Consider the following 21282-nt stretch of genomic DNA (forward strand, 5'->3'; position numbering starts at 1 on the left):
TGTGCATATTCTTGAGAAACTCATTAAATAAATTATGTATATATATTCGAAGTAATTTCTTTTGGAGGGGATATTTTCATTATCTTTATGTAGTTGTACAAAGGAGTTGCCATTCACTGAAGCAATTAATATGGTGCATCCTGATAAATGTCAGCCCTTCAACGTTCTTATCCACCCCTCCCTACCCACTCCTCTTAATTCTAGGTTATATATTGCAATTTAACAATGCAGTTTACATGTATGATGCATCTTGATCTGTGTCACTAAAATCTTTACCCCCACTTTGACCCATCTTGTATTTCTCATTTCTCTTGTGTTTTTGTTTGTGCTAGCACTGGGGCTTGAACTCTGGACCTCATTCCAAGCTGGTGCTCTACCATTTGAGCCATGCTTCCATTTGCTGGTTAATTGGAAATAAGAGACTTGAGGACCTGTCTGTCATGGCTGGCTTTGAGTCTCCAACCTCCAGATGTCAGCCTCCTAAATAGCTAGGATTATAGGCATCAGTCAGCAGTGTCCAGCTTCATGGATGTCTCTCTTGAAAGCATATACTTCACACACTATGTGAACACAGAACACAGAGTAACAGTGGGGACCCATGGAAGAACTATGAAATAGCTTAAAACTTCAATCTAAAAATTGTGATCTTACTAATACCCGCATATATACTCCCATGTTTTTACACAGTGGTTTTTTTGCTCTGTTTTACATTTGCCATTTCTGATATCAGAAAACAGATTGCTTGACTGACAACTATTCATACATCAGATTGGCAGGAAGTTTTAAAGCCAGAGGGGAGAGAGATTTTATACTCTTACCCCTCACCTTGACAGCACTCGTGACACAAGAGGCACTTATGACAAACCATCTTTGACTATAGACAGACAAAGGAGAACAAAAGGATTTTGAGAAATAAGAATTAATCTCAGGGGCTGGGAAGGAAGGTGGTGCAGTGGTAGATTGCTTGCCTTGCATGCATGAGGCCCTGAGTTCTATTCCTCAGCACCACATAAGCAGAAAAAGCCGAAAGTGGCGCTGTGGCTCAAGTGGTAGAGGGCTAGCCTTGAGCTGAAGAGTTGAGGGACAGCGCCCAGGCCCAGAGATCAGGCCCCACAACTGACCCCCACACACACAAAAAAGGGGGGGATTAATCTCAATAACTTCTGCTTTTGTGTAACATCAAAGATGAGTTCAACGAAATAGTATCTAGATTTCCTATTTGAAAATCCACCACCTCTGCTCACAACCAACTTTACCTAGGCCTTGGGAACACTGTGAAGGAAAGACACATTTATAAACACTGGCTAAACCTGTGGACACACACAGTCATCATCACTTTCTCTTTAATACAGATTGAAGTACCTTCACTGGCACACTATTTTAAGGCCATGATTGCCCTCAAAAAAGTTCTGTTTTGGCACTTGGCTACAGCAAGACTGCCTTTGCAACATTACTATTGAAAAATGCTTGTTGCAGTTAAATAAAGCCATCACCTTGAGCATGGCTGATTGTTGGTACTCGTATGGTACTAAAACAAAACTCACTGTAGCCTCGTGTTAGGTAAATAATGATAGAGCACTCAGACATCCTTCAACAAAATATTATAAACAAGTTATATTTTTGTCTGGAATACAGATCTGAAATGGTACCAATTATAACCAAAGAGTGAAACTGAAACAGATTAAGCAAATACAATAAAAGCAAAAATTCTGACAGGCTTCCCATCCTCACTTGCACTGCTTAAGATAATTAAATCTTTTTTTGGGGGGGGGGGTTCTGGTCGTGGGGCCTGAACTCTGGGCCAGGGCGCTGTCCCTCAGCTCTTCAGCTCAAGGCTAGTGTTCTACCACTTGAGCCACAGCGCCACTTCCGGCTTTTTTCTTTTTGCTTATGTGGTTCTGGGGAATCGAACCCAGGGCCACATGCATGCCAGGCAAGCGCTCTACCACTGAGCCACCTTCCCAGCCCCAGATAATTAAATCTTTACTGGACGGCCTGTGAAAAGACCTATCGCCAACAGGACTAACGAATTAGCTTCCAGGCACTGAGCAAAGAGACCAAGGACACTCAGTCATTTCTTCCCCGTGGGAGGCCAGTTCTATTTTCTGCCTTTGTTTCAATCCTGGCCTGTTTGGATGAACCACTACTCTGTAGCTATAGAACATTCAGCATGAAGAGAAAATTAAAGTATAAAAATGGTTTTCATCGGGTACCAGTGGCTCATCCTGTAATCCTAGCTATTCAGGTGGGTGACATCTAAGGATAGCCATTTGAAGCCAGCATGGGCATCAAAGTCCATGACACTCTTTATCTCCAATTCCTCCCCAAAAACCTGGAAGTAGGTAGAGCTGTGGCTCAAGTGGTAAAGTGGTAACCTTGAGCAAAAAAGCTTGAGGACAGAGCCCAGGCTCTTAGATTAAGCTCCAGGACCAGGAGAAGGAAGGAAGGAAGGAAGGAAGGAAGGAAGGAAGGAAGGAAGGAAGGAAGGAAGGAAGGAAGGAAGGAAGGAAGGAAGGAAGGAAGGAAGGGGAAGGAAGGGAGGAAGGAGGGAGGGAGGAAGGAAGGAAGGGGAAGGGGAAGGAAGGGAGGAAGGAGGGAGGGAGGAAGGGTGCGAAGGAAGGAAGGAAGTTGGTATTCTCAAAAGAACACTTCTGGCTAGAGAACAAAGCACACCCAACATCCTCTTCTCTCCAGGGTGGCAACAGCATGCTTCCCTTACCCTGCTATTCCTGGCACTGTGGCAAAGGGCTGCCAGATCCTGGGTGATAAAAGCAAGCTTGAGACTGGAGATTTTCCCCATTCTTACAATCTAACACAGACAGACATAGCAAGGACATAGTAACATGGTTGCCACACTTGCTTTGGCTTTCCAGGCAGCGTTAAGAACGCATATTACTGAGAGCATGCTACTGGTCTTGGAGCACCACAGAACAATGAGGCTAAGTTTCTCAGTGAGAATGACCTCTTTTTTAAAAAAAAAATTTTTTTATTTTGTTGTAAAGATTCTGTACAGAGAAGTTACAGTTACATGAGTAACATAATGAGTACATTTCTTGTCGACCATTGTTACCCCCAAGAATGGCCTCCTATACAACATGGCTGAAGAACTGCCCACCCCAGGTCCATGAGGATCAGAAGGACCATGGGGTTTGTTTGTTTTTTTTCCTTTTTATGTGGAACATACAAAATCAGCTCGCTTGATAAAACTGCATTTTTTGTGTTCTAATGCTCTATAAAGTCATATCTCCTCTACAGGCACCATTAAAATTCATGAGCAACCTCTCACACTAACAAAGAAGGCTCCAACACTGAAGTGAGGCTTCTTCAAGAACTTGTGGATTCAGAGGCAAACTTTAGAATGGGTCAGTCGAGACTCCACAGCCTCTACTCATTGGGGAGTATAAGCTCTCAGCCCTTCCTGGCTCTGTTGGAGAAGACTTTCACCCACTGAGTTCTACCACTCAATCACTAAACACAAAGACAAGGCTTCTCTTAGCTTTGGCATTCTCTGTTTCCTGGATCCACTTCAGACTGGTGGCAGGATGGTCCAAAGGAAATCACAGCGTTCAAAGGCCCAAAGAACACCCTGGAATCCACCTGGATCCAGATGGCTGGAGACCACATGGGTCTTTCTCAAAGCACCGCCCATCTATTCCCAGTTCCTCTTCTTCAATTAGTAGCCCAGGGCAGGGAAGCTCTTTGGGAAGCTGGTGAGGGCCATGCTGCTTTCCAAAGGTCAGCAAAACTGGACCACACTCTGCAGTCCAGTCAAGACTGCGGACTACATTCAGAACCCTTCTAGAAAATGAATGGCACTATTTTAAGAGTACTGCATCTGGGCAAAAATGTAGGATGCCTACCCTAAAATTTCATCAAGAATCTAGAAGCCATACAAATGTGCAGATACAGTCTCTTAAAAATCTAGATATTTTAGTTCTCAAGTTCCATTATAAAATCTTTGACTTCTTAGTACACAGGTTCAGGACACTTAAAAAAACAAAAAATACACTTACATCTAAAACAGATGCTGTAATCACTTATAACTACTTTTGTGGAAAATGGTCACCTGTGGGGTTTCAGCTATTTCTATTTGCAATGAAACACTGAGCAAATGGTGTTTCTGTCAGTACATAACTATACAAACTGCATGTGTACATTATGTAGCTTTATGCAGAAATCACACCCAAGCAGAAGTATATTTGACCTTTCAAGTTAAGTGCATAAGGCTACCAGCCAGATGTTTATTTCATCAAGGACAACAAAAGTAGCAAGTTTTCTCTTGTAGTACAATCATGGACACAAGTTATATTATGTAAAATAGAGGCTTTGCCATAAAGTTTTAAGATGTAGGGTACAAGAAGGGAGGTGATGAGCAAAATCGTCCATAAATGAAAGTAATTAGACATTTTTACCATACTCCATGAAACCCTGAGATGAACAGTAGTTCTTAAATGTCTGTGCTTGGATCCAGACCCACCAGGACACTTCAGTAGGCTTCCAGCTGGCTCATCATCAACTTCCTGCTGTATTCATATGCCAAAAATAGTGAGCCATTGGCAGGGAATGCTCGAATCATAGTAGGTTTCAATCCAGAATATAAGGCTGTTATTCCTAGGAGACAAAATGGTGATCAAAGACTGTGACAATCCCCTTCTTAGGGATAGTCATATGCTATAAAACCCAACAAGTGAAGAAAGAATTTATTTCCAGGTATCCCTAAGGAAAATAGTCAAAACAAGACAAGGATCAGGCTTTCTCACAAAGGTGGTTCATGCTAGGGGCAAAACAGATTATTTCCATGCCTGGCTAACTCCTGGGAAATGGATGGCGCAACACGAAGGCCTGCTATGGCCAGAAGGAGGGAACTGGAGCCATAGGTGACAGCAAGATCACCAACAGTGAAGGCTTTGAGGATGGATTGGATAAGGGAAGCATGCATACTTTATAAAACTATAAAGTGTCATGCAAACTTAAGGAAGTTGAGGTTACTAGTATTAAATAGAGTTTGTGTGCTACAGGGGACATGAATTAAACAATTCATGTGTGTGTCTGTGTGTCTGTGTATGCCAATACTAAGGCTTGAACCCAGGGCCTGGTTGCTATCCCTGAGTTTTTGTGCTCAGAGCTAGCATTCTATCAACTACAGTTCCACTTTCTGCCCTTTGCTAGTTAATTGGAAATAGTCCCTTGAGCTTTCCTGCCCAGGCTGGCTTTGAACTACACTCCTCAGCTATCAGCCTCTCAAGTAGCTAGGATTACAGGTGTGAACCACCAGTGCTCAACTTAACCCAAGTTTTAAAATATGTAATGGTTGCTAGAACAGGTTTTCACAGATTCCATGGAGTTGGTTACTATACAAGTTAACACTTAAAGTCATTATTCTCCTGCCTAACTCTAAAAGTTGCCCCCAAGTCACTTCAGAAGCTGCTTGTTTATTTCTGACTTCAGAAATGTCATCACTAAGAATGTTGTATTTCTGTAAAGCCCTTATTCATCCTCTTACACATCATCTTTGCATAGATCTAACTTCAAACCATAGGAAGTCCACATCCTCAACAATCCTTTTAGGCTATTTAGAACAAAAGATCATGCCAGGCCCCTGCCCTGCTATTAGGGGTTAGTTGACAGGACAACAATAAAAGAACCAATTGACTGGGTGTACCTAATCTGTTTCTGCACTCAGCACAACTCACCTTCGGTTTTCAAAACACTAAGAAAGGTTCCAACAAACCCTGCCTGCTTTCCAGACATGGAAAGCACTTGAATTCTAGATTTGATACAATCCACTGGGTAGACAGCAAGCCATAGGCAAATTCCACCAATTCCGCCACTTAGCATCAAAGGCACAGGGCCTAGAGGAGAAAAATAGCAAATAAGAGTTGATCTTCAGTGTCATTTTCAGAGATCAGTGGAGCAGTGGTACAGGCAATGAGAACAGTAATGCTGGAGGATACAATTCTTCAAGAAAACTCTTGGAGGACACAAGGTTCCATGTGGTCATTGGGTCTGTCCTTGGCCTCACTAGGACAGGAAACCTTAGCAAGGCTTGTGTTAAGCTGGGGTCACATGTAGTGTGGCCACACCTCTGGTCCTATCCTCAGTGGGGGCTGGCCCACCTAGAACAGCAGGTCTCATCGATGGGCGATGAGAAGACAGGCCTCTGCAGCCAAGTCCATGTATTTTTTAACTTTCTCACCCTTATTTTCATATTTGATTTTGTTTTGTTTTGGGGAGCTGTTCCTGGGGCTTGAACTCAGGACCTGTGCACTGTTCCTTGCGATTTTTTTTTCTCTCAAGGCTAGCACTCTACCACTTGCGCCACAGAGCCACTTGTAGCTTTTTTTTTTCTGAGTAGTTAATGAAGATAAGAGTCCCAAAGACTCTTGCTGGCTTTGGACTGTAATCCTCAGATCTCAGCCTCTTGAGTAGCTAGGATTACAAGTGTCAGCAACAAATACCCAACTCCTCTTGTGACTGTATTTTAATACCCAACAACTCCATTTTTTTTTTCATTTAAGAAAGTATCTTGGGCTGGGAAGGTGGCTCAGTGGTAGAGCGCTTGCCTTGCATGCATGAGGCCCTGGGTTCGATTTCTCAGCGCCATATAAGCAAAAAAGAAAAAAACTGGAAGTGGCACTGTGGCTCTAATGGTAGAGCGCTAGCCTTGAGCTGAAGAGCTGAGGGACAGTGTCCAGGCCCAGAGTTCAGGCCTCACGACCGGACCAAAGAAAACCAAAAAAACAAAAAAAAGAAAGTATCTTACTAAATACATTAGTTTAGTCTAGGAGCCTGACTAACCACAGTTTATATCAATTCACTGAAATGAGATGCTTAAGAAAAACCAACTCACAAATGCAGCAGATACTCACTAGACACTATGTTGTAAACAAACTGTACAACTTGTAGGTGGGAATGGAGGGAAAAACTGGGAGACAGCAAGGGAAGCTGTGACATTGTCCAAAAAGAAACATATCTTGACTTATTGTAACTGTAACCTCTCTGTACAGCACCTTTATAACAACAATATAAATCGTTTACAAAGAAAAACATGTTAATTTTTGACACATAGTGTCAAGCACACAGTTGTGCCCAGCAGTTTAATAGGATAAGTTAGAACTCTTCACTGTGTTCTTCACTGCTACCAAGACATTGCCAAGCTTGATTTGATTAGTGGGAGGTGTGTGTGTGTGCGTGTGCGTGTGCGTGTGTGTGTGTAAGCTTGATTTGATTAGTGGGAGGTGTGTGTGTGTGTGTGTGTGTGTGTGTGTGTGTGTGTGTGTGTGTGTACACATTGGGGCTTGAACTCAAGGCCTTCACTTCTGCTTGGCTTTTTTGCTCATGGTTAAGGTGTTACCATTTGATCCATGCCTCCAGTTCCACTATCAAGATTCATTTACAGGCTTTTTCATCATCATACTGATTTCTACATGGAGAAAATAATCTCTGCATTTATTCTTCCTTAAAAGAACAACACTGTTGAAACAGTCTGGGAGACACTGATTCAGTTCCTGTCCTGAGGAACGTCATGCCCCTTAGGAGAGGGTCCTCGCAGTCACCTACTGTTGGGAAGCTTCTGGCATCAAAAGCCTTCGTGGGGATCACAAAGGAGTGCACAGATCAGATGACTGCAGAAACCACACCCCCAGGAAGCAGAGATCATCAGACCAAAATTCTGTCAACGCACACATAGTTACCTAATTCATCTTTTGATCTTCCCGATGCAAAACCTGACCGGCTTAGTTCATAACCACCAAAGAAGAAGAAATAGCCTGGTACTTCTCGAAGTAGAGTGCTTGAAAGGCCATGGTAGAAGCCCAAGGGACCATCTTTCTTTCTTTTTTTTTTTTTTTTTTTAAATTTTATTTTATTTTATTTGAGAACATACTGTACAGAGGGGTTACAATTACATGGGCAGGATAATGCATACATTTCTTACCAAGCATTGCAGCCTCCTCCTTTGTTTACCCTTCACCTCCCTTCCCAGCCTCCCCCCTCCCCCGCACCCAATCATACCCCCTCCCCCCCCCCACACCGACATTGTAAAACTGGTTTTGACATGACATTTTGTACTTCTCATTGTTGCAACAGGTCCACCTGAAAGGGACCATCTTTCTTAAGGATGCTCTTCACCACAGACCAAACTGTACTGGAAGGGACACCGTGAGAAAGAGTTAGGACAGGCAAGCCCTAAGCTGACAAAAATGAGCACACCAAACATCTTCCTTCTGAGAGCTAGCTCCCAAGAGCTCCATCAGACATTCCCTGCTGGCCAGGCCCATCCACTACTTCCTTTCCTTGTGCAGTGTGCAGAAGTAATCTACCTTGCACAGTTAGTCTGCCATCCACACATCTTCTGTACACTGTTATACCCCAAGCACAAAAGCAATACTTCTTTTTGCTTGTTTTGTTTCATTTTGTTTTGGTCTAGTCATGGGGCCTGAACTCTGGGCCTGGGCGCTGTCCCTCAGCTCTTCATCTCAAGGCTAGCACTCTACCACTTGAGCCACAGCGCCACTTCTAGCTTTTTTCTTTTTGCTTATGTGGTACTGAGGAATCGAACCCAGGGCTTCAGGCAGGCAAGGCAAGCGCTCTACCACTGAGCCACCTTCCCAGCCCCGCAATACTTCTTTACAAGGTGTTTATCTGCCTAAATCCACTGGACATAATCATTAACTATCTTTAAATTATTGTAAACAATTTTCAGGGCACATGAAGATAGCCTTTTCAGTGCTATTGATTTTCTACTACTTAATCTGGGTACTGGTTACATTCATGACTTTACTTCATGGATGTTTATAGAACCCAGAATACATGCATGTATTTACACTACTGTGTGCTATAGTTCAACAACAGAAAGTTCTCAAGCCTTACAGGCTTGAGCTTCCAGACAAGAAACAATAGATTCAAGTTGGTTGGAATGAACTGAAAGCTGTAGAAAATAGGGCACTGTAAGGAGCAGACAGATCGCTGAAATTGGTCAACCTGCCAACAGAAATAATGAGTGTGTGCAGAGCCTGAGCCCTTTGTGGTACATTTGGAGGGCTGCAGAGGATGGGAAGTCTCTATTAGGATCTCAAGGATTAGCATGAACACTCATGTGAAACCTGAGAATGGGCATTCACAGTCCACATCAGAACAAAAGCAAGCTCAGCTCTCAGATCTGGTTCAAAGCTGCCTGCTAGGTCCCCTCCCAAATATGGATGAAGATCAAGCCTTTTGCACCCAAGGACAAAAGCAAATTATTCGGCTTCTAGTTTCACCATTTCTGCCTAAGACCTCCTACAGGGTGGGGTGGTGGGATCAATCCTTTCAGGAAACTATCCTCTGACGATTAGGGGAAAGTATACTGGAAAACAGCACTTGGGAGTAGATAAACCCAATTTTGACAACACTATATAAAATGAAACATCACTCCATACACTGAGGCAAGAGAGACCAAGCATCAGGGCCTCAACATTCAGAGCTTACTTCTGGCTTTTGGCTATCTTTCCCGATGTCTCCATCTCAAACATGGTCTGGAGCCGGCACTTCACGAGTTCTGTAGGGCAGAGCACCAAGGCAGCAAAGGCAGAGGCAAAGGACCCGGCGGCCGCATTCTACAGATCACTGAAAGCAGAGAAGGCAGATGGCCATCAGGCCCCTCCTGCAGCTCTCATCTTACAGGAAGGGAGACTTGCACATGTCGTCCCATCCAGAGACCCATGACTCTGTGAGATGACAATATCCCAGTCTCCACATGAGGACAGGATGCCTAGAGATGCCATATAACATGCTAAACTCACACAGCTACTTAGTGGTAGTGCTAGAAGTCAAACCCAGCCCTGTAACATCCATGTTGAGTTTGTTCATGTGTGTGTGTGTGTGTGTGTGTGTGTGTGTGTGTGTGTGTGTGTGTTGTGTTTATCAGTGCTAGCGCCAGAGCCCAGGCTCTTGTGCATGCTGGCCAGGAGTTCTAGCACACAGCCATAAACTAGAGGCTTATTCCTGCTCCCAAACTCATATATTGAAAAGCTTAAGTTCTTGTGTGATATAGTTGGAGAACAGGTCCTTGAGAGCCAATCAAGGTTTAGATTAGGTCATAAGCATGGGAGAGTCATCGTGGGATTTGTGTCCTTATAAGAAGGGACCAGAAGCCAGGCACTGGTGGCTTACACCTGTAATTCTAGCTACTCAGGAGGCTGAGATCTGAGGATTTCATGGTTCAAAGCCAGCCCAGACAGGAAAGTCCATGAGACTCTTATCTCCGATAAACCACTAGAAAACCAGAAGTAGCACTATGGCTCAAGCGGTAGAGCAATAGCCTTGAGCTGAAGAGTGCAGGGACAGCACCCAGGCCCAGAGTTCAAACCCCATGACTAACCAGGAGGACATAGTCCAAGGCATGTCTATAAAACCAGAAGCAAGCCTTTGCCAGACATCAAGTCTGTGAGTATCTTGATTTTAGACTCCCCAGCCTTGAGAATTATGAGAAATGACTGTTACTCAAGCTGCCCAATTTTTAGTATTCTGTTTTAACAGTGATGCATGAAGCCAAAAGATCACAGAAAACACATGGAGGGGGAAAATACTACCCGTAGTCCCATTACCCAAAACATTGCAAACACTTCAGTGTATATGGCACTAAACCATAAATAAAGTTCTGAGGCTATCCCTTCCTACCCAAATCCAAGGTGATGTAAACCAACCCAATGATGAAAGCCCAGTATCAATTTCTAACTAGAATTCCTTACACTGCAAAAAGACTTTTTAATTCAGTGGACAGCCTCCTGCTATGGCTTGAGTGTGTCTCCAAAAGGCCCACAGGCTGGAGGTCCAACCTGCACTGTGAAGCAACAAGGCTGGGACCTTCGCGGGAGGGGGTGGTGCCATAGAAGGTGGTTGCATGGCTGGGAGCACTGACACCCTCAGAAGGGATTCATGTGGCTCTCACAGGATTCTGGTTAGTCCTCACATGATTTTTATCAACAGAGCTAGCCTCGTCTCTGAATCTCTCTGACTTTCTGTCATGCCACGTAATCTTCCCCTCTCACACACTCACCAGGACACCATGCACCACGTCCTGATGACAGAGCTGGCCACACTCTCGAATCTCAAGAACTGAGAGCCAAGTAAAGCTCTTTTCTTTATACATTACCCTGAACACCCAGATCTCCTCTTATAATAACATAAAATAGAGGAAAACAGCTCGCCACAAAGGAAGCAAGAGAGGGGAGAGTGGGGCCTCAGAGGTGGGTAGAGCCAGTACACCTCTGCACACGCAGTGGTTTTACATGGAAGAGCCAAGGTAGCAATCAGAAGGAGATCCTAACAGGATAAATGCACACAAATAACAAAACCAGAAGCATTCTCCTCCTCTCATATGGCCTATAACACCATCTACACACACCAGCAGCAGGGTTGTGAAACTAGAATCTAGTATGAGTTCAAGAAAAAGGAGGAAATGTCTGAACAGTTCTTGAATCAGTGTTTACCTGCAGCTCTGCTAGCACTAGGAAAGTTTGAATTGGTTCCCCTGCTAACCCATTAAGCATTAGCCTCCTGCTGTTTTAGAAACCCTCCCAGATGGCCAAAAGCCCTGAGAATCCCTAATAATGTTTCTCCAAACAGCAAGCAAAAATACAAACCAACGTACCACACTCAATGCCCTGAAGTTTCGCCAGGGTGAATGTTAATGTGAAATCAAAGCTTGCCCAAAGGACAGATCTGAGTTCTGATTTCCTGAGGTCTTGTCTCTGCCTCATATCTGCAAGTGATTGCAGATGGTGCGGGGAGCTGCTGCGGACACAGTGGGTGTCAGAAGTGCTGGCTGGGAGTGGGGCTTGCTTTGAGGAGGTGGCCACTGCTTGCAGTGGAGACTTCCGCACACCTCAGAGTCAAGATCAGACAAAGGAGAGCCAGCCAGGGACATAAGTGTCTTTGACACACAGCCTTCAGGTGTAGAGAAACTTGTGTGCTGCTCAGTCCACTCCTTCCTCCTCACATCTCTCCTTAGCTTGATTGTGAAAAAAAAAACAACAACAAAGCTTAAAATGGTTTTTGCTGTCTTTCAGACAGCCTGCAAATCCGTCTTTGATGTTACTCTGGGACACTGTCAAGCTGCTGACAGGTAACCATCAGTTGGGATCATTGTGAAGCATTTGCCAAGTTTTCTGGAACAAAGGCAGCAGTCAATAAATGTGGGAGTAGATCCAGTCTCCAATGCCTGGTGGCTCAGGTGTCTGAACACACACAGGACACCTTATTAGAGTGCAGAAATAGCGCCAAGTCAGATTGGCCATGGACTTTATCTTTCTAACAAATACTTTCACCTACCAGTGTAAAAAGGAGGCACATAGGCCTTGTGAGTCCTATGTGTTGTCTAAATATATAGAGCTGGAACTGAAAGCGCACAGATATAGGATGGGTTCTGTAAGAGTCCACTGTATGATCGATCTGCTCAACAAAAAGCATGACCTAAATGCTCTGGCTGCGTAAGACCCTACCCAGTCAGAGGTCATGCTCAAACCAGGAACAGGCAAATATTTACAATGTGACTGCAGAAGTCCACAGCAGGCTTCCACAGTAGATCCCTTCTCAGTGCTTCATGAGTTACAGAGCCCTGACTTGACCTAACAAGGGAGACTGGTGGGAGGGGCTCAGAACACATGGGCCAAGTCCCCATCTGTAAGGCAGACAGCTTGGTCAAGACTCTAGGTACCACTTTCCCAATAGTTACAGGCAACTGCTATTCTTTGGCATGTGAACAGGAAAGGTGTCCAAGCTCAGAGAAGATTCTAGCATTGTGTTAGACTATGCCAAACAGGCTGGTGTCCTTATGGGAGAACTTAGCTGGAAGATCTCTTGAGACCTAAATGTCATTTGTTCTATTTGAAATAAACATCTTCAGTGCCCCAGAGGAGAGATACAATAAATCATTCCCTAACCTTTCTCACTGACCCTGACTCAGGCTTCTGGAGACAGTTTGGGGAAAAGGAGCTGGAAGGCTTTGTGTCGTTCATTCATTCATCTTCTACCAGAAGTCCAGAAGTGTGTTGCTCTCACCCTGGTCTCCGCAGGGGGGTGGGCAGGGCGGGGGGGGGGGGGGAATAGGGGAACAGGGAGGCCCTTCCCTCACAGCTTTATCCCCATCAGAAGGCAAAATCACAGTCCTGTCCCATGGCCGGGGGCAGGGTGGGGGTGCAGCCTTGTTCCGTGGGATGTGCAGGGTTCTTCCCCCAGAACCTCACACAGGTGCCCATCCCACATCCCTGGCTTCTCCCCTGTGTACTTCACCAGGAGGCTGAGGGAGAACAAGAATCCAGGCTCCTCAGGCAGAATGTCCCCCCTGAGCTGGAGAGAAGGCTGAGGCTACTTATCACTCTGCGTCTGTTCAGTCTCCCCTGTGAGGCACTGTGGTCTCCCGTCTTCTCTCCTGGTTTGCCCCCACTTCTGCCTCTGCTTCATGTCTCTCTCTTGCCCACTCTGTGTTGGAGGCTGTATGTAGGATCAGTGCTCAGCCTTCCTCTCTCCTCCACCATCTCCTAGGACCATCCCATCCATTAAAGCCAAGTTCCATCAATCATGAAAGAATCGTGGTCTATGAAAAGGGCCTGGCTGACCCCCCCTAGCATCACCAGAAAACACGTCTGTCCACAAGGAACCATCCTTAATCTGATGGGTTACAAGTTGCATTGGCCTTCCAATTCCTATTGGGACAACCAACAAGACTGCCCTTCGCAGGCGCAGAGCAGATGTATTCATTTTAAATCATTTCAAATAAATTGATGTTACTAGAGCTGTGGTTTATGTAGTCGAGTGTCAGCTTTGAGAACAAAAAAAGAAAACAGGGGCTGAGAATGTAGCTTAGGAGTAGAGTGCTTACCTAGCATGCATGAAACCCTGGGTTCAACTCCTTAGTACCACATACACAGAAAAAAGCCAGAAGTAGCACTGTGGCTTAAGTCGTAGAGTAAAAGAAGCTCAGAGACAGTGCCCTGAGTTTCAAGCCCCAGGACTGGAAAAAAAAGAAAGGAAGAGAAGAGGAGAGGAGAGGGGAGGAGAGAGGAGGGGAGGGGAGGAGAGGCAAGGCGGGGAGGAAAAAGAAAAGAACAAAACAACAAAAAACCAGTGTGCGACCCTGAGTTCTAGCCCCAATACTAGAACAAAAAAAAATCAGTGTTCAAAGGAAGATGGCTATCCATCCCAATGGTTTCCAAATTCTCTATATACATATAATAAATACCTTAAGGAAGACCACACATGAGCCAAAGGCATAATAAATACCTTAAGGAAGACCACACAAATATTGGAGCGAAACTCAGTCCCAGTTTCCAACTCTTGCTCATGTTTCACGTTTTCTCTTCAAATCCACTTGGCCCAGGCAACTTCTTCCAACACTCTGAATTTTAATGATGGAGGGGAGCCTAAAATGCTTCCACAATTTTAGTCCAGCACTTATGTGCATATGAAAAGCATGCTTGCCAGGGGCCAGTGGGGTTGAGATCTGAAGATCTCAGTTTGACGCCAGCCCAGGCAGGAAAAGTCCATCAGACTCTCTCTTTTTTTTTTTTTTTTTGGCCATTCATAGGGCCTAAACTCTGGTCCTGGGCGCTGTCCCTCAGCTCTTCAGCTCAAGGCTAGCGCTCTACCACTTGAGCCATAGCACCACTTCTGGCTTTTTCTGCTTATGTAGTGCTGAGGAATTGATCCCAGGGCCTCATGCATTCGAAGCAAGCACTCTACCACTGAGCCACCTTCCCAGCCCCCCCATCAGACTCTTATCTGGAAGTAGAGCTGTAGCTCAAACCGTAGTGTGTTAGCCTTGAGCACAAAAGCTCAAGGACAGTGTCTAGGCCCCAGAGTTCAAGCCCTAGAACCAGAAGAAAGAAAGCAAAAGTGTATGTGTGTGTGTGTGTGTGAGAGAGAGAGAGAGAGAGAGAGAAGTAAGCAAGCATCTTTTTGAAGAGATGGAACTATTCAGTGGCTCCTTTTGATGGTGGGCTGTGGTCAGGCCTCCTTTGCTCAATGCATGAATAGTGTGTGACATCAGAATCACAGAGACAGTTGTTTGGAAAAAGGAAACTTTCTTCCCAGTATGTGTCATTAAAACTGTGACCATGCAGGAGCACTAGTTTAAAAACAAAACCAACAACAGAACACCAGTGCCCAACTCACCTCAGCTTCGCCTGCCTGTCCAATCCAACCACTTTCCACACCACCTGCTGGCAGAAGCCATAGCACATGAAGAGCACCGAGTTCTCGGCTATGTTGGCGATCAGCGCCGGGCTGGTGCCCTTGTAGAAACCACGGAGGCCCACCTGGGAGTAGGTCTTCAGGCAGCAGTCAGTGAGGCCCCGATACAGGTCAGGGAACGTCTGCATCTTCACCTTCATTGTGTCAAAGGGCTGTCCGGTCAGTACACATGCTGTTCCCCCTGGAAGCAGGACAATTCTGAAGCATGAGTCTGCAGCTTTCTCTGTGAAAGACATGTGGCCAGCCCCAGAGGCTTATCTTTTTCCCTTCTTTCTGGCTCCTTTTCTCCCCAAACCTTCTAGCTGAGTCCAGTAAATAACTTCCTACTGTGCCCAGTCCTAGAAGCTCCCATTTGCAGGGAGGACCTGTGTTCTACAGTCCCAGCCTCAGGCTACCAAGGGGTGGCAATCCCAGGGACCATGAGGTCCTAGGCAGGGGATGCACCTTGGAATCTCTGTCTCTCCCCCATGCCCACCTCATAGGGTAGCACTAAAGTTAGCGGTGGCAGGACTTGGCACACGCCTCCCACCCAAGTGGTTACAACAGTGTAGCTAATGTCTGGGAGTGACAGGAGCCACACACAGGGTGAGGGAGAAACTCCCTGACCTCATGCCTGCTCAGCTGGCCTGCAATCAGAAAAGCAACCGTGGTTCAGACACCAGGTAAAGGGAGGGGCCTGGCTACTTCATCCCACAGAGAACAGAGCTGACCCCTGCCGGAAACCTCTTTAACTTGAACTCTAATGGTTAATATTCTGCAGCATTCAGAGCAGGTCAGACTAAGATTTACTCAACAGGATTGAGAAGTACCTACAATGAGCAGAATAAACCCTTCCTTCCTTAAGTAGGTTTGCTCAAGTATTTGTCACAGTGACAGAAAGTCCAACTAACACAGTAGCATTCAGATTGTTAATCTTCAACACAAGCAGCAAATCAAATCACAAAGCACTGAAGCCATCTGTCAGCAGGGGCATCATGAGTAGAAGAAAGGATAGCTCACAAGACGGTCAGATGAGGGAACTTCAAAATACCCAACCAATAACAGCCCAGCTCAAAGGGGCAGTGGAACATACAGTTCTTAAGACAGTCCCGTCCCAAAAGGTTTTTGAAAGCCAGGCACTGGTGGCCAATTCCTGCAATCCTAGCTACTCAGGAGGCTGAGATCTAAGGATTACAGTATGAGCCAGCTCAGGCAGAAGAGTCCATGATACTCTTACCACCAAAAAAAAAAAAAATACAAAATAAACACAATGTAGAAATGGAGCTGTGGTTCAAGTGAAAGAGTGCCATCCTTGCACAAAAAAGCTAAGGGACAGCGCCCAAGCTCTGAGTTCAAGCCCCATTTATGGGCGCACACACACCCAAAAGGATTTTTTTTAGTTGTTTTCCATTTAGACATTTAAGAGGCTAAGTTTCAATGACTCAAAATACCCCATCTCCCCACTATGGGACCTAAGAAGGCACAGCACACAGTGGCCAGATAGCTGCTCTGCTACAACACTGGAATTGTTAAACTACTGGCTCTTAAAGTACTACCCAGACTTGTTTCAGGTCATTCACTTTTGAGGATCCCTGATATCTCGTTTCAATAACTACCCAACTATCTGCTTTAAATTCCCCTTTTTAGCTTCCCAGGATCCTGTCCTAGAACTTCTGCAGCAAGCAGACAGGGACAATGACTTCTTGGCACTTTAGAAGACGTAAACTGGATAGAAAAACCTGCCTGGCAGGAGATCTTTGTTTAAATTTTAAAACACACTCCCCTCCCCGCCAACACACACACCAAAAAAAAAAAAAAAAAAAAAAAAGACACAGTTCCAAAGCCAGACACCAGTGCTCACATCTGTAATTCTAGCGACTTAGGAGGCTGAGATCTGAGAATCACAGTTCAAAACCAGCTTGGGCAAGAAAGTCCGTGAGACTCTCATCTCCAAAAAACTACTCAGAAAAAGCCAGAAGTGGCATTGTGGCTCAAGCACTAGAGTGCTAACCTTGAGCACAAAGAGGCTCAGGTACAGTGGCCAGGCCCTAAGTTCAAGCCTCAGGACCGGTCCCAGCCTCCCCTCCCCCCAAAAAAAGTAGGACTGCTGCTTCCTTTTTTAGGTCATCCACACTAGGATGAAAGCCCTTTGTCACTTAGTGAGGTATGAGTTGCTATGCCTGCCAGGAGCTTGTCCTAGGCAGGGGCAAACCTGTGTTGCTGAGCTCAGGAAAGAAATACCTTCCCCAGAGGCTGCAGGAATACAAAGTATCAATATGTAGAAGGTCTGAAACATGGTATTACTATTGTTAAATATATACATACCAGGCTTAACTCAAGGTAAATATGTTGCAATTTACATTTAAAACGGATTTTACTTATGATATACAAATACCTGAATGAATAGAAACAGAAAAAGGTATAAGCCTTATAAGTTGATCACAACAGATAGATCTTCCACTGACTGACAGGAGGACATAAAATGCCCCAAGTTGGAAATCTCTTCCGTGTTATAAGCACTCCTACTACAGAGATGAGAATTGTACCCAGAACATTCCCCAGACGCTACTAGGAAGCCAGAGGAGGGTGGGAAATTGTGCCATTCTCACAGTGTCCTCAAGGGTAGCAATGGGGAAGGGGAGGTGGTTCCCAGGGTGCCTGGGGAATTACAGTTCTCCTCCATAGAGTGTAGGGGTCTGCCCAAAAGGTACATAGTTGACTAGAGCCCTCTAGGTGCAATGTAGCCAGCTGTCAGGCCTGCTCACTGGTCTGGAACAGCTGCCTATGGTCTCTAATCTGGAGAGGTATGCTTCTCTGGGATCTTTATAGTATCTGAAATATGCTGTCTGAAGCTTTCTCACTAGCCTACTTTGGCCAACCTTTGGTTCATGGAAAAAACTTTGCTCTTCTCTGAACAAGGATTTTTTTTTTTTAATACAACTGGGCAAAGGACAGTTTGAGAGATGGTGCCCACCCTTCTTCCCCTCCTCCCCCCCCCCCCCCATCACACTTGGTTTGCTGAGCCAGGAAGTACCATTTGGATAAGAGAGCATTGAGCAACAAACACACCCTTTGCCCCTGAGGTAAAAGAAGACGCTAATAAAACAAAATGACATGGGAGACAACCCAGTTTTGCCCCAGACTCAACTTCCCACTGTGCCTGCATCTTAAAAGTGATCATTCTAAACTGTTGGCTGCACGTGGCTAGTGCTGGCTTCAGCCTGCCCTTGGGCTCAGGCTCTAAAGGTCAGCCTGAGTAGCTCAGTAAGTCCCAACAAGATCTATTACCTCTTCTTTTCTTTCCTGACTGTAAGACAAGTGGAGGGTCAGTCTTCCTTCTAAAGGGGACCCTCTTTCCTTCCCAGCACCACTAAAGGCAGGGCTACTAAGAGGTGGCCCACCGTTATTTTTGTATGACAAAGGATCTGAAGACTGTCAAGTTTAGGGTAGAAGTCCAGTGTCACTGCATATCTTAGCCAGGTGGCAGTAAACATGACTTCATCTCTGAGCCATTTTCCAGTAGTTCTCTTTACCCTGACTGCTGCAAGTTTTAATGTAACAGATATTATTCTACCTATTGTCATGTTCTGAACAATTTCAAATTGCCATTAAGTGGATTCATTCCATGGGTATGGGGTATCACCTGACAGGACAACAGGAATGCTCTTAAACCACTTTCTTTCAGTCCCACTGAGAAGCTTGAAGAACACAGAGAGCAGTTTGCTCTGGGATTACCTGCGGCTCCTGCGGTGAGGTCAATGGCAGCTTGGATGGCAGGATTGGACTTCATGGTGCCACTGGCATTTGCGGGAGACAACTTTCTGGAACTCAGGACAGGCACCGATATTCCTGGGAGGAGGCAAGAGCCTATCATTAGCCCAATCTCTGCAGCACACATTTTCTGTGCTTGTTGCACAGTTACTACACCTGAATTTCTGGGGACTGAGAAGAAGGCTCCTAAGGAATTGGACTTGGGGTATCAATGTAGCTGAGTGATGTACTGCTCCATAAAAAGTTCACACCCCCTAGCTCAAAAATAAAATCCTTCCCTGAATTTCATTGCTTCAGCCCTCACCGGTAATTTGACAAACCTTTAGGAAAACCTTACAAATGAATACCAGGTAAGAAGGCCACCACAGACATCCCAAACCACAACAGACTAGTTTTTCAGAGCCTGAAAATAGCAGCCTGTGCTGGGAGACCCATAAGTTTTGAGAAGTGCATGCAAGAAGTCTTGACCCCGGGATCAAAACCCCTGCAGAGTCACTCAAACCTATTGAGAGTGCCTGCTCTATGACAAAAACCACACACACACACACACACACACACACACAAAACAAAAACAAAACTCATGGGACTGATATATCATGCATTCTCAGAGCAAGACCCTCCATCCACCCCAGCTTTTCCCAGCAGTAAACAAGCAGGTTCACCAGTGGTCAGGGTACAAAGCCAATTCTGATTCAGCAGGCCTCAGGTGGGACCAGGCTTAAGTTTCCAAGGTGAGGTTGATAATGCAGGCCTTCCAACCACACTTGAAGCATTAACACCTTGGGTCATTAAGTTCTCCATTTGTTTTGAGAATCACCTGGGGACACTTTTTCAGTGTTTCCTAGGCTTCTCTCCAGTTGAGTCTTGATTTGGTATTTTTGAGTTGTAGCCCACAGAGTTTGGGAAAGCTATTATAAACTATTCTCTAAAGTTAGACAAAAATCAACTACTGGTGAGACATGAACTTCATAAATACTGAATCGAAAGAAAAATAGGCAATGTTTTAACACATAGGATTAAAATAACCAATTCAGCAACCAATTTTATGCAGTTTTCATTCAAACAATGGAGTGATTTCTAAGTAAATAACAAGGGACAAATTTCATTCCCTATCTTATTGCAAACTTTGGCACAGATCAGAGATGAAGGGCAAAGGTCCTTTCAAACACATTGTCCTAAATAGAAAATAATGCTAGCCAAGGTTTTCAGTCACTTTTTGCACTTTGCCAATGAACAAACTCCAAAATGGAGACCAGTTTTGTTTTTTTTTCCAAAGGAATGCAACCCGTAGGTGGAAGGAAGGAGGAAAGAGAGGAGCAGGGAGAGAGCAACAGAGAAACAGGGAGACAGACAGAAACCGAGAGACAGAGAGAGAGAAATTATTAACTTGGCAAGTTTTTAAGTCTTTTAAACCTGTACGTTCAAATGCATACCTAATTCCAGGGTTTACCAAGCTGGCCAAAAACAAACCCAAAATATTCAACCCTGCATTTTAGGGGAGGGAAAGAAAAGGAGGCAAATATATAGATAGACAAGACTATCTAACGTGGGTCCTTAGATAAACCTCTAAGAATGATAAGTATAGAAAAAGGCCACAGATACTAAACAAACAAACTCAGAAGTCGTACAAAATGACACGAGAGCCGGGCATTGCTGTGGCTTGGAAAAGACGCGGGACTTGCGGGACCCAAGAGCTGGTGGTCAGCATGAATCTAAACCAGTGTGTGCGCTTGCTGTAAGAATGGAGACACTGAATCTCTTCGGCGAGCCGTGGCCTGACTTTTCAAACCACCCCAGGGTCCGACTCGGTGGACACGAACACCAAAGCTAAGCCCAATTTCCTCCTCGGTCCTGGGGGGAAGCAAATTTCTCAGGTGGTAGAAGCGCAGGCGGCCCACACTTTTCCACTTAGGACAATCGCAGCTGGACGGCGCTGGCCCATCGCCTTAGGAGCCCTTCGGCCGGACGCAGAGATCTGGGGGTGCAATCCCGCCCAAGCAGTCCGACCAGGCGCGACTCCCGGTAGCCGACCAACCCTCCGCCCGCCGTCGCTGCCCGCACGCGACCCTGCCGCCGCCCGCTGCCCGCGCGCCGCCCATTCATAAGCCCGGCCGGGCGCCTGGCCAGGCGACAGGACTCGGGGCAGAGGGCAACGTGGTCCAAAAGGTAGGCTCTGCATGAAGGAGGCCCAGGAGCTCCAGGGGCTCCGGCGAGACCCTGCCAGCGCCATTGGCTGCGCACGGGTCCCCTGGCACGCGTGGTGCCGGTCGCCTCCCGGGCCACCCGGGAAGGTCAGGCCGC

General features: G+C 45.6%; 1 protein-coding gene across 1 annotated transcript; it reads right to left on the minus strand.

Moving 5' to 3' along the window:
• Positions 1 to 4391: 4391 nt before the first annotated feature.
• On the minus strand, positions 4392 to 19054 carry LOC122112510 (mitochondrial ornithine transporter 1-like). Its single transcript, XM_042685307.1, is given in 7 exon segments — positions 4392 to 4611; positions 5694 to 5852; positions 7695 to 7819; positions 8102 to 8146; positions 9469 to 9606; positions 15154 to 15412; positions 18946 to 19054. Coding segments are annotated over 7 exon segments (906 nt in total). The 5' UTR covers positions 19001 to 19054; the 3' UTR covers positions 4392 to 4486.
• Between the last annotated feature and the right edge of the window lie 2228 nt (positions 19055 to 21282).

The sequence above is a fragment of the Dipodomys spectabilis genome, unplaced genomic scaffold (assembly GCF_019054845.1).
Source record: "Dipodomys spectabilis isolate Male_0828 unplaced genomic scaffold, ASM1905484v1 ptg000095l, whole genome shotgun sequence".
In the NCBI taxonomy this organism is placed as follows: domain Eukaryota; kingdom Metazoa; phylum Chordata; class Mammalia; order Rodentia; family Heteromyidae; genus Dipodomys; species Dipodomys spectabilis.